Source organism: Falco biarmicus, chromosome 3 (genome assembly GCF_023638135.1).
Source record: "Falco biarmicus isolate bFalBia1 chromosome 3, bFalBia1.pri, whole genome shotgun sequence".
In the NCBI taxonomy this organism is placed as follows: domain Eukaryota; kingdom Metazoa; phylum Chordata; class Aves; order Falconiformes; family Falconidae; genus Falco; species Falco biarmicus.
In genome coordinates, this window is record NC_079290.1 from 119773644 (window position 1) to 119787015 (window position 13372).

General features: G+C 43.1%; 1 protein-coding gene across 2 annotated transcripts in view; it reads left to right on the top strand.

Moving 5' to 3' along the window:
- The window catches only part of KDM1A (lysine demethylase 1A), a 37636-nt gene extending 24386 nt beyond the window's left edge, over positions 1 to 13250 (top strand). For both annotated transcript variants that reach the window (XM_056330239.1, XM_056330240.1), the window contains 9 exons: positions 1611 to 1745; positions 3033 to 3106; positions 3798 to 3909; positions 4301 to 4433; positions 4656 to 4843; positions 5292 to 5406; positions 5909 to 6036; positions 9553 to 9699; positions 10844 to 13250. In XM_056330239.1, the coding sequence (XP_056186214.1) occupies positions 1611 to 1745; positions 3033 to 3106; positions 3798 to 3909; positions 4301 to 4433; positions 4656 to 4843; positions 5292 to 5406; positions 5909 to 6036; positions 9553 to 9699; positions 10844 to 11029 (1218 nt within the window). In that variant the 3' untranslated portion in view covers positions 11030 to 13250. The remainder of the gene's footprint in view (positions 1 to 1610; positions 1746 to 3032; positions 3107 to 3797; positions 3910 to 4300; positions 4434 to 4655; positions 4844 to 5291; positions 5407 to 5908; positions 6037 to 9552; positions 9700 to 10843) is intronic.
- Positions 13251 to 13372: the final 122 nt, after the last annotated feature.

Genomic DNA, 13372 nt, shown 5'->3' on the forward strand with positions numbered 1-13372 from the left:
CTGAACCCGTCCACTCAACACTCACCCTTAAGACATTAGTATGCATTTATAGAGTCCTCTCTCTGTCTTCTCCAGGCTAAACAGGCCCAGCTCTCTCAGCGTTTCCTCATGTGGGAGATGCTTCCATCCCCTAATCATCTTTGTAGCGCTCTGCTGGACCCTCTCCAGCAGTTCCCTGTCTCTCTTGAACTGGGGAGCCCAGCACTGGACACAGCAGTGCAGATGCAGCCTCACCAGGGCAGAGTAGAGGGGAAAGACCCCCTCCCTGGACCTGCTGGCCACGTTCCTCCTCATGCCCCCCTGGATACCATTGGCTGTCTTGGCCACCAGGGCACACTGCTGGCCCATGGGCAACTTTCTGCCCACCAGAGCTCCCAGGCCCTTCCCCGCAGAGCTGCCCCCCAGCAGGTCAGCCCAGCCCGTGCTGGTGCCGTCCCTCCCCAGGGGCAGGACCCTACATGTGCCTCTGTTGAACCTCAGCAGGTCCCTCTGCTCAGCTCTTCTGACCTCTGCCCAGGTCTCGCTGAATGGCAGCGCAGCCTTCAGGTGTACCAGCCGCTCCTCCCAGTTTGCATCATCAGCAAACTTGCTGAGGGCACGCTCTGCCCCCTCATCCAGGGCACTCAGGAATAAGTTGAACAGGACTGGACCCAGCACTGACCCCTGGGGAACACCACGAGCTACAGGCCTCCAGCCAGGCTCTGTGCCCTTGGCCACAACCCTCTGAGCTCTGCCATTCAGGCAGTCCTTAATCCACCTCACAGCCTGCTCCTCTAACCCACGCTTCCTGAGTGCATGTATGAGGATGTTAGGGGAGACAGCATCAAAAACCTTGCTGAGGTCTAGGTAGACAATGGCCACCACTCTCCCCTCATCTACCCAGGCAATCATTCCATCATCGAAGGCTATTAGCTTGGTCAGGCGTGATTTACCCTGGTGAATCCATGTTGCCTACTCCTGATAACCTTCTTTTCCTCCACATGCTTAGAGATGACCTCCAGGATGAGCTGTTCCTTCACCTTGCAGGGGTGGAGGTGAGGCTGACCTGCCTGTAGTTTCCTGGGTCTTCCTCCTTGCTATTTTTGAAGACTGGAGTGACACTGGCTTCCCTTCAGTCCTCAAGCATCTCTCCTCCACGACCTTTCAGAGATGGAGAGTGGCTTAGCAATAACATCTGCCAGCTTCCTCAGCACTGGGGGGTGCATCCCATCAGGGCCCATGGATTTGTGGGTGTCGGGTTTGCTTAAGTGATTTCTAGCCCCATCCTCCTCAACCAAGAGAAAGTCTTCCTTTCTCCAGACTTCCTCTCCTGCCTCTAGGGTCTGGGATTCCTGAGGGCTGGCCTTGGCAGTAAAGGCTGAAGCAAAGGAGGCATTCAGTAACTGCCTTCTCTGTATCCTTCTTCACCAGGCACCCACCTCACTCAGCGGTGGGCCCACATCTTCCATCGTTTCATCCTTCTGCTACTGATGTACTTGAAGAAGCCCGTCTTGTCCTCGATCTCCCTTCCTAGATTTAATTCTTAAACGTAGTAACTTGCACAAAATCTGCTTTCCCTCATACTTCTTTTTTTCTTTTCTTTCTCCCTTTTCCTACTCCACCTGAAAAAGATGGTGAATTTAAAAGAGAAGATTAAAGAACTTCATCAACAATATAAGGAAGCATCAGAAGTGAAGCCACCTCGGGATATTACGGCAGAGTTCCTTGTGAAAAGCAAACACAGAGATCTGACTGCACTTTGCAAGGTAAAGGACATACATACAGGACTTAATTTTTTAAGTCAGTGGTTTCTGAGGACTTCAGCAGCCAGATAAAATTAGTCGATTTAAATTGGCTCAGTCCAATCCCACACTCTCAAGAGAGTGTCATTGATGGTAACTCTGGGTTTAATGCTGATAACAGGGCTGCATTAAGTACCTTTAGGTACCTGTCCTTGATGGCTCATGATGGAGAGTATTAATGTGTTGAAGGCTTAATTTTAGGTAACAGTCTGTGCTGGCTCGTGTCAGACAGCATTTAGTGTTTTGAAGGCTAAATTTTAGGTCAGAGTTGGTCTTTATAGTACTGCTGGGTCTCACAATAGTCGGGAAATAAAATTAGGTTTGAAGAGAGATGCTCTTTCTCTAAGATATGAAAGGTGGTTTCCTGAGTGAAAGACTTCTTTCTATCCAAAGGTTATAATTTACAGAGCTCTATTTTGACAAGCAAGAGTTAGTCCCAACCCCTGTGTGTACCTAGATGTAGATATAGGCCTTACAAATGAAACCTTTAAAAACTGTGCTTTCTATGATAATGAGAGACACCTTGCTAACCCAAGGTAGAACCAAGGATTGTTTTTCAGCTGCTATTTCAACAGAAGATAGGTACCTTTATTTGGAAGCTCAATGTGTTCGTGTATACTTAAGTAGTAGCTTTTCTCTTTTGTCAACAATGAACAGCTTTGTGCTCTTGTCACTATTTTTGGACGCTCCGAATTATTCTGCCTGGAAAGCTAATGTCTGTTGCTTTCATTTTTAAAGTAAGTTTTCAATGCTTTTTAAAATAAGTAAAAAAAAAAAACAGCCCACCTCTGAAAGAAGCTTGAATTGGATTATGTCTTTGCCTTTTGCATGACTGCTGCTGCTTTGGATGTCTCTTATGTTCGATACTAGCTGTAGTCTTTTAAGAGAGAAGGAAGAATAGAAGTGAGATTTTGTGGAATATGAAAAATCTCCCAGTACCATAGGAATGCTTAAAATACCAGGACTATAACAGACCTTCATGTTCCTCAGATCTGAGTGTTTAAATTCCTGAAATATTAGCATACTAATCTTTTCTGCAGTGTGGCACAGACTTCTGTATATTTGAACGGCGGAAGGGCAAATTATGCTGGATCAACTGTTGAAAAAATAACGAACTTGATTTAAATTCCACTAAAACTATTAATCTTCCACCGATTTCTCTGGAGATTCGGTCTAGTGTGCTGCTACATGATGTCTTTTAAGTCCTTTTTTAAATAAACTGATTTTAATCTTAGTTTTTAATCTTATAAGGAGTATGATGATTTGGCTGAAACACAAGGAAAGCTGGAAGAGAAGTTACAAGAACTTGAAGCCAATCCACCAAGGTAAAGATACGAACTATAAAAATAAATACTCAGGAAAACAGTTTTACTGTTTTTCACTGAGTTTCAAAAATGCTGTGATATGCTTTCTTTCAGTTATGGTAGTTCAAGGGGTTAGGAAGGTACAAACATGAAGTTTGAGCTCCCTTGGATTTAGAAATCATCCTCATTTTTAGAGGTGACTTGGACAAACAAGGTGGTTCTTGGCTAGGATGCCTTTCAGTAGAAATCCTTACTGCAACCAGTGCCTGATCTTAGGAAGGCTTTGAGATTTGAAATCCCCGTCAATGACAGCATACTAATCCCACATATTTTGGCAGAATATTATTATTTTGTGCTCTGTGTATTATACTAGCTTTTTAGTCATCTTCATTATAAATGCCATTTAAGCCATTATTTATGTAACTTATTTCTAAAGTTAAGTTTCTAGCTTCACTTAGAATATTTTACGTGAACTCTGCTTTTAAAATGTGAATTTGTTGGGTTTTGATATTCAGCTTTCATGAAGGAGGTCTGAATGTCTGAAACAGAATCTGCTTGTGTTCTTTTTTAAGTTTTTTTGATTCTCCACTAAAGAGGGAGGGACTCAAACAAAAATGGTTGTGAACAAATTTTCAAAAGCAATGCATGTGCTACATCCTGCTCTGGCAAACTAAATGTTGTCTTACTTTGGCTTTTTGGTTTTTTTTTCTAGTGATGTTTATCTGTCATCAAGAGACAGGCAAATACTCGACTGGCATTTTGCAAACCTAGAATTTGCTAATGCTACACCCCTATCTACGCTGTCACTGAAGCACTGGGACCAGGTAGCTAAGTACTGTATTCATTCAGCAACACGCTAAAAGCTTAAGCTGTGTTTATTTCATCCTCATGGAAGCTTCTCTGTGTTAACAGTTTCTAAACACTTAAGTGCTATCTGTTTTTATGTAGATGCTGAGCTCTTACATGATTATTATTTGCTGATGAAATTCCAGACAGCTTTTTGTTAGTGCCAAAATGATCTCTATTAATACTGCCTGCTGAAAGTTCCTATACTTACTGCTTGACTAATAAACAGAGAGGGTTTCAAATTCATTCAACTCACTCTTGGAAAAAAGTTTTTGAAAAAATTTTGCCACTTTGTAGAGTTGCTGGTTATTTTCTGTTGAATCGTGTGATTTTATTATAAATACATGATTTTGTGCATCTTCATTTTAGGATGATGACTTCGAATTCACAGGCAGTCACTTGACTGTGAGGAATGGGTATTCCTGTGTGCCTGTAGCCTTGGCAGAAGGGTTGGATATTAAATTAAACACAGCAGTTCGACAGGTTCGCTATACAGCATCAGGTAAATGAAATCACCTCCTCTGGAAAACTGCTCTGAGGGAGTATGATCACAGAAATTAGATTTCAGTGCTTCTGGAAGCAGATGTGAATATTGATCCCATAAAAACCCTCCCGTTATGCATTTTGGGTTAGATAAACAGACACATATCTTATTGTGATTAATTGTGTAGGATGCTTTTGCCTGCTGGCCTATTAAATGGTTGTTTTTCTCTCCCCTTTCCAGGCTGTGAAGTGATAGCTGTAAACACCCGATCTACTAGCCAGACTTTCATTTACAAATGTGATGCTGTGCTGTGCACTCTTCCCTTGGGCGTATTGAAACAGCAGCCTCCAGCGGTACAGTTCGTGCCGCCTCTTCCCGAGTGGAAAACTTCTGCAGTGCAGCGTATGGGGTTTGGCAACCTTAACAAGGTGACTTGGTCATTGCGGGAGCGGCAGCGGACCAGGGGTTGCCATAGGTAGAATCTGAAACGCGGATGGGATGTGTGGTGGATGAGGGGAAGAATGGGCGGTTTTTTCCCACTGCCGTTTTGCTGGATTTTGATGCTGAAAATCACCTGAAGAACTGTAAGGACCTCTGTTTCCCACACAGTTCTTCAGTAGTTAAATTTCAGAAGTAGGTTGACTCGGTACGTCTGCTGTAGCATGTCAACCAGCGCGTTTGTAAATAGGAGAGCATACTAACCTGTGGAAGGCAGTAGAGCTATACACCTTTATGTGTTAGGTATATGGAGTGTATAGTCATCACATTTTCCTTTCTTGACCTTTCCAGTGCTAAGCAATGAGTCTGATTGTCTTGGGTTTTATTTTTTCTGTGTGCTCTTCCTAAATCTGGATGCTTTTTGGTTTTTGTTTCTAGGTTGTGTTGTGTTTTGATCGTGTCTTCTGGGATCCAAGTGTCAATTTGTTTGGTCATGTTGGTAGCACTACTGCAAGCAGAGGAGAACTTTTCTTGTTTTGGAACCTGTACAAAGGTAGCTGTGGTGCATGTCTACTTTTGCCAGTGTCTTGTTTGTGTAGTTTCAGATCCTAGAAAAGAGCACTTTATTTATTTAACTTCTATGCTGATGTTAATTGTACTAAATTAGATTGTTTGGAAGGTATTGAGTTCCTTCATGTAGCACAGATGACTTAAATCCCAGTGGGAACTCCTTTGTGAAGCAAGTGATGCCTTCACTAAAGAAAACCTTTTCTCTCTTCTGCATGCTGTACTTCCTAATGTGTGTATTTACTTTTTAATATATCGATTCCCTTGATAATTCTAAGTAGTACCATAGCATATGTTAAATCATTTTACTTTTGGTAATTCAATATGATGGTAGAAGATCTAGGACTACTTTTTGTTGGGTTTGTTTAGTTTTTTAACCTCGTGACTCAGCTGAAGATCCATGCCTATTCAAGTCCAACTTGTCTGATTAAAATGTTCAACTTCAAAAATTCAGTTGTTTCTTCTCTCTCCTTCACCACTATCCCCAGCACCAATTCTGTTGGCCTTGGTAGCAGGAGAGGCAGCAGGGATCATGGAAAATATCAGTGATGATGTCATTGTGGGACGGTGCCTCGCCATCCTCAAAGGCATATTTGGTAGCAGCGCTGTGCCACAGGTCAGTACAGACAATGTATTTGGGTAACTGCTCTGGATTTCAGAACATACTACAATTCTCATAACCTGACTGCAGTGTGGAGCTGTTTGGTACATGTAACCACCTTTTGTTTGTTCAGGGTTTTCTGGGAGGAAGGGTTGTTTGTGGGTTTGGGTTTGGAGGCAGGGGGGTGAGGGGTTGTTTTTTGGGGGGGAGGAGTGTTCAGATTTTGGGGGTTTTGTTGTTTTTTGTTTGGGTTTTTTTGTTCTATTTCATTTTTTTGCAAGATTATTTTACACAAAGTAAGACTCTTTGTGTGTCAAGTACTTCAGTTAATTTTCTACCTTTTACATTTCTGGGATTACAGCAGAGCTATCTATGGCTAGTGACAGGGAGTGCTTAGATACTCCCTGGCACGTTTTGCACCTTCCCTAAAGTACAGTAAAGCTCTTGACCAGTGAACTCCACAAAGAAACTGGTTTGGCTGGAAAATAACTGAAGCATGGAGGAAGGGAGTAAAGGCAGCCTTTCACCTGGATCACTTCCCTGTGCAGCTAGCCAGTGGTTGTTTAGGCACAATAAGTGTAAATGGAATGGTTAGTGAAGGAGTTTTGAAAATACTTAAATATTACTTTAAAAAAAAAGAAAGCTTGTGTACTTAGGACATCAGTTTGGAAAGTCTTACAGCTGTTCAACATACAGTGTGTGTGACTTAGTTGAATACTTAACCTCTTCTAACTGGTAGTTAGTGGAAGCAGTTTTTACAAGTGGCACTGGATGTAAATTACTAGGTCTCCTCCACTGGGATTTCTATTATAGTGAAGTGACAGAAAAAGTACACAGTAACTTTAATAGACCGGTTTTCTCTGAACATTTGGCCAGGCGGAAATTGGACTGTTTCCTTCCTTGGTATTTCACATGAGGAATAGAATCAATTTGTTGTCTTTATCCTAGAATAGTTGTAGAGCTCTTTGTGAATGTGGCTTTATCATCCCCGGTATTTTACTGCTTTCTATATGATAGACAAATCCTCACAGCTGACTGTAAGCATGGGTTTTAAGATAATGCGTGGGCCTTACATTTTGGAAATGCTTAATCAGTTGAATTCTATGTCTCAAACTGGAGAACACAAGAGGAGAAAACCCCAGCCTTGCCTTTCTGATAAATCCACAGCTCCTTCTCTGAACTCTCAAAGGAGCTTTGAGACTCTTGTGGCTACTGGTGCTGTAGAAACCGCGCAGCATGCAGAAATCACTCCACGGTGAACCAAGAGCAAAGTGTGTTACTGCGGCTGCTCTCTAGCAGGCTTTTCAGGAGGAGAAGGCACACACTAGCAAATAGCAGAATCTTGAGAAATATGGATTCTACTGTAGATAAACATCAAATTTAGAGAACTTATTTGAACTTTTGAAATACTTCAGTGCATTAACTGATAAGCCTCTCTTATAGAATGCCTCCATATCTGGTCAGTCTTTCAAGATCTTTCGAAGGTTGTCATAAGCGAGATGTCTGAGGGAGTCTGTTTTAATGTATTCACAGTTCAGGCGCTTACGTACTACAGGTACTTGATAACGGAGAGGTTTGCTGGAAGCTGTCTTCTGGACAGCCATTCATCAGTCTGGATAAACTGCACCCTCTGTTGTATTGGATGAACAACTTGATCTGAAGTGGAGCTTGCTGTGCAAGTGCAGCTCCTTGCGTCTGTCCAAAACAGGGAAGTAGAAAAGCTGAAACAAAATTGGGACTTCAGTGGAATGCGAGCAATCCTGATTCCTGTGCTGCTTCTTGTTCCTGCCATATTTTCTCTTTCTGGTTTGGTTTTCATAACCACTTTTTTCCCCTGTTCAACACATGAACAATTTATCCACCTTGCTGTGCAGCTAACCTCTGCACGCTTCATGTCCTCTGTAGAGTGAGATTCCAGGTTTGTACCACTTCTGTTGTAGTACATGGTTTATCCTCTAGCCATCCTTCTCCCTGTTCACAGGGGATCCTAGTTACAGCATTTGCTTGTCAGGATGAAAAAAATCGTTGACTCACACCCATCCAGGGCTGTATGGGCACGTGAGCACCACAGGTGCTTTTTGGACTTGTGCAGTCTCAGTACTGGGGAACCGATACTTTGGTATTATCCTCTACAATTGTGTCTGAGTTAGCCGTAACTTCAGAACTACCTCAGTGAATTAAAATTTCTCTCTGGCTTTGTTCCCTGTTAGACTGCAATGCTTCACATGATTACTAGGGAGAATAAGGAAATTTACGAAATGTCTCGACATTTTGTCAGACAGACCTGTGATAACACGTGGTGCCATCACAGTGGTCTCCCTCCAACAAGGAGGGAAATGTGAGGTTACTTTTTTCTCCAGAAGCAGTCAATGTGTGAGGGCTGCCTCATCGGTCAGTTTCTTAGCTGTTGGATAAAAATGTGCTGAAAGTTATGGTGTGGAATTTTCTCAATTAAGTCATCAGACCACGCTGGGAAATGTGGTTTCCAACCCCTAGTGGGTGTCTTACACCTGGGAACATCGCCCCAGCCCTCTGTGGCCTCTCCACAGCAGAAGACATCACATACAGTCCAGCTGGGGCCAGCCTCAGAGAGGTCATCTTGGGTCTGTTGGTGTTGGGGTCCAGGAAACTTCCCCTGCCATCGTGTGGCACGGTGCCTGCTGGACTGGTTTCTGGGTGGTAACACCCTTGCTAGGTAGAGCCTTTTGGTCTTCCTTTGTGGGAGGGTCTGTTCTAGTAGAAAGAATTCCATGAAATATCTTCATGCCCAAGGAGAGGAGGCAAGGTTCCTGTTGTCACGGGTTTTGCATTTTGACAGGGTGCAATTCACGTTAAAACTTGGTTAGGCATTTGGACAGTCTGGGCTGTTCCAAGGTTCGCGCTCATCACTTTTCCACGTTACATATGCAAGGATATGAAGGTGTCCCATTTTTTCCTGAATGCTGTTATGCCTTGGAGTGATACTGGTTTGAATCCTAGTGATGCTCTCGCTCTTGTGTCCTTCCATGGAGTATCTTTCATCGTGATCATTACCTTGGCAAACCAAATGGATTGGAGAAATGCAGGTGTTTGTACAAGCGCCCTTTATGCAGTCGTTTTCCCAGATGAGTTACAGACCTCATATAGGCCTAGATCATAGCAAAATCAGAAGAGAGAGTCAGATGAGCTGTGGCTGAAAGAAAGTAAAGCAGCAGGAAGTGTGCATTGTCATTATGTTGATAATAGGAGAAGAAACAGAGCGAACAGTACGCAGCGTGCATGTACAGCTGACTACAAATTCTGCGTTCCAATGCATAAACTGTGTGCAGTAGGTTCTTCTCTTTATATAGTGGAAAGAACTAAGGGATCGCCACCAAAGACAAGTTTTTTACCTTAGTATGTGTTGTCGTGGAATATAAACTTGGAGTTCCACCATTAACATTAGCCTAAGAGACTTTGTGTCTTTTATTCTTGCAGTTTGCATCTTTTGTATTTCGTACTAGCTGTAGAACTTGCACTGTGTCAACAACTGAAGTTTCTGTCTTGTCTCAGCCTAAAGAAACTGTGGTGTCCCGCTGGCGTGCTGACCCGTGGGCCCGAGGATCATACTCCTATGTAGCAGCTGGATCTTCTGGAAATGACTATGACTTGATGGCTCAGCCGATTACTCCAGGGCCAGCCATTCCGGGGGCTCCTCAGGTGAGAAATGTCTGAGTTTTCTAGAAAAGCTTCAGAACAGGATGGCTTCTCGAAGTAATTTGCACACCTATGCAAGCGTAGATAACATGTATCTTTTGATGAATAATTAGAACCTGTAAAATAATTCAGTTTTCCTTCCATGAGTTCTGCCTTCCCAGGTTTGGTGTCATTTGTGTACTAGCAAAAAGAGCGGGTTTATTCATAAAGTCAATTCGGTAATGTCTGAACAGAGGATCATAATACTATAAATGCATTGTGTTTCATACTCCGTATTTATGTTGTCCATTGCCATATTTAAGTGAGTTGCAGTAATTTGCAAGAGGGTGAAGGCCAGAGTGAGAGGAACGGTAATGAAAAGGTCTCTCCCAAACTGGGAGCAAACACAAGGAAGGTGTAAGTCATCTCCAGTTCACTTTGAGAGGATGAAGTTTTGAAAGCAGTAATTGTTCTGAAAGCACTCACAGAGAAGGACGTATGACTTTGGCTTTATTTAGGTTCGTTTTCTAGTGATACAAGTAATTAATAAACATAGCTATGGATAAAATAATTCTCTGCCGAGTATAACATATGAAAGTCTGTTTTTCTCCTACTTGTTATGACACTGTCAGTAGTTGGTTTAGGTCTCAGTTTAAAGAGAAACTGCTAATTTAAGTGAATTGCTGAAGTTTTTGTTTGCTTACTATGCTAGCGTTCATGTCCCAAGATCAGAAACTATCATTCTTAGACAGGATTACCAGTTCGGCTGTAGAGTTGTAGCTGTGACATTCAAATGTCTTTCAGGGTACAGCTGGGGACATTGATCTCCCCTGTTTATCTGGTTCTGAAAGCACTGGTTTTCAAGCAGAGCTGCATTATCTTTGTATCAACCCAAAGATATTGGCAAATAACTGGAAAATATTTCCTCATATTACAGTTGTTACAAACATGAAACTCTTCTGTGACATTAAAGGTGTATATAAAGATTTTCTTGGTAATTTTGGGGATGAGTTACAATATTTTTAGTATAGACTATCTTATGTGCACCACCTTCATGTTAATGGAGACTGGTGTGATTAGAGGACTTTCAACGTTCTTAAATTACTGGTTTGCTGCAGAATCTGAAAGACCATGGACAAACCTTAACGGTGTTCTCTGTTCCCCCCAGCCTATTCCTCGCCTGTTTTTCGCAGGAGAACACACAATTCGCAACTACCCTGCAACTGTTCATGGCGCTTTACTGAGCGGGCTGAGAGAGGCCGGTCGCATCGCAGACCAGTTCCTTGGGGCCATGTATACTTTGCCTCGCCAGCCAACGCCTGGGGTCCCCCCACAACAAGCTACCAGCATGTGAGAAAAGTAGAAGGGACCAGAAGAGGAGTGACAAGACCGTGGTGCTGCTGTTGTGGATCCTGGGATGAAGATACTCACCTCGTCTGTAACAGCATCTGCTGAAAGGACTCAGCCCTGAGTTGCTGTAGAATACTTCTGTTAGGATGGCCTTACAAAAACTGACCTAACCTTTGCCTTGGCATCCTTTTACAAAATCTGTTATAGCTATTTGAAGTGTCAGCATACACAAACCTTTAATACCAAGCTGGTCAGGGATTTTTTTGACTCTGCAAATAGCTTTTTGAAAATCAAGCTTATAGCTAGAGGTTTTTTCGTTGTTTTTTTTTTCTACCTATACATGTATTTACAATTCGGTAATTGCACAACACCCTCTAGAAGCTGGTTACTATGAATAGTAGCTTAGTGTAGAATTTATGTAAATTTCTTTGTTGCTGGCTTTTTTATTGTTTTGTTTTGAAGAATAATATTTTTTGACCAATCCTGTTCTTATCTGGCATTCTGGAATTTGCTGCAACTGTTGTCCTACCAGTAACAGCAAATCACCCCCCTCCATAACGGTCAGTTGGCTGCTACACCATATGCATCCTGTTTTAGAAAGAAAGCTGATCTCGCTAAAGGCGTGCTAAGCATACCATTTTATTAAATACTTTCAACAAAAACCCCATCAGAATGAGGTATTTCTAAGTTAAAAATTAGAAAAATTATTTGTATATGTTTATATAGAAACAAAGCGGCCTAGGCAGTAAGTTAGCTGAAGGACCTAATCTCTTGACTTCTGCACACCGCGTGTAGGCACTCTTGTGTACCCGTTGGTTTAGTTTCTGCTGGGTGGTGAGGTGATGTTGCAGCAGACATTGTTAACGGTTCTGAAGAAAACTCTGGTTTGGCTGCTTTTCCAAATATTTTCCTTTTTATTAATTCAGCGCACAGAGCCTTCCTTTCATTGCATAGAGCAGTCTTATTTAAACATTTAGGTCCTTTTTCCCTCTCTTCCTTTCCCCATTTGGCATTAGACTTCTCTTCTTCCAACTTTTCTTATCCTCTTCTCTCTGCAGTTTATTTCTATTTCATCTACCCATGGTCTCTGTTCACAGTTTTGTCTACTTTTCAGTTTTTCTGTTCTCATTCTCTCTGACCCCATGTCTGTACACGTGCAGTCCGTTCCATCTTCCTTCTGTCCTTGCACCTTCTGCTCTGCTGGAGGACCAGCACCTCCTCTTGTTCCATGCTCATCCCTCTACAATTACGTTGCCCACACTTCTTGCTGAAGAAGGTACACACACAAACATGACTGCAGCCCCTACTTGTCTGTAGCTGTATTGTCTTTGGCCACAGACTCTTCATCTCCTAGCATGATTGCTTCCGCTGTTTTCTTGTGTCTCCTTAGTAGCTGGAGATCGTTCTTCCTCTGTCTGTTACCTCCTGGTTGCTTTCTCATTAGATGGTGCAGTCTGAGGGGGTGTCTCCGTAGGCAGCCCTTCTGACAGGCTGTGAGAAAGGGGAGGACTTCGATGTGGCAGCGGCGATAGTCTGTGAGGGGGCACAGGCTTGAGGTGTCGAGGACTGAGCCTGTTTGAAGTGGTTTTGGGGCCATGGGGGACCCTCTGTCCCAAACCTCTGTCTAATTTAGTGCTGCCTTCCCCGTATCTCTGACTTCACCAGTGTTGTTGCTACTTGAGCCCTTTATTGAAAGGGATATTCTCGGCAACGCTACTCATCCTCACTTTCCTTGCCAGGGGACAAGACAGACTTACTGATGGTTGGTCAGAAAACGGCCACTGAAGTGGTGCAGGAATTGCAAGTCCAGCAGGGCGTGGAGGAGGGGTGTCTAGGAGGTGACTAGGAGTAAACAGAGAGTAACTTGGGACTCAAGACTCCCTGCCTTATGTTCAGGTAAAAGTCTATCAGCTCTACTACCCAGAGAAATTGTGCTCCAGGACGAGAGGCATGACAGGCCTTCAAAAAAGCCACCAAGAGCTGATCTAGTCTCTTGGCTGGTCTGACTGAGGATGGGAGAATGATCGGAGAATTGGGATGCTCTGTTCTGTGACCAGGCTTCTAGCATCTGCGGGTGCTCCGTGTCTGTGGGGTGCTTTGCTGTTGGTATTAGTGATGTGCTGTTTCACCGTGGGGACTTGTCATCCCACTTGCTTTAGCGAAGTGTCAAAAACTCAGAAAAGTACTTCTGGCCCACTGGGAAATAAAGTTAGTCCTCAGCTTGACATAGCCAAATGTCAGTCAGTACCAATAACTGGTGTAGCAGTTTCTGGAAATGCATCCCGTTTTGCAGCCAAATAGAATAAAGCAGATATAAGGAAAAGAGCTTTGTCTAATATATTGAAGT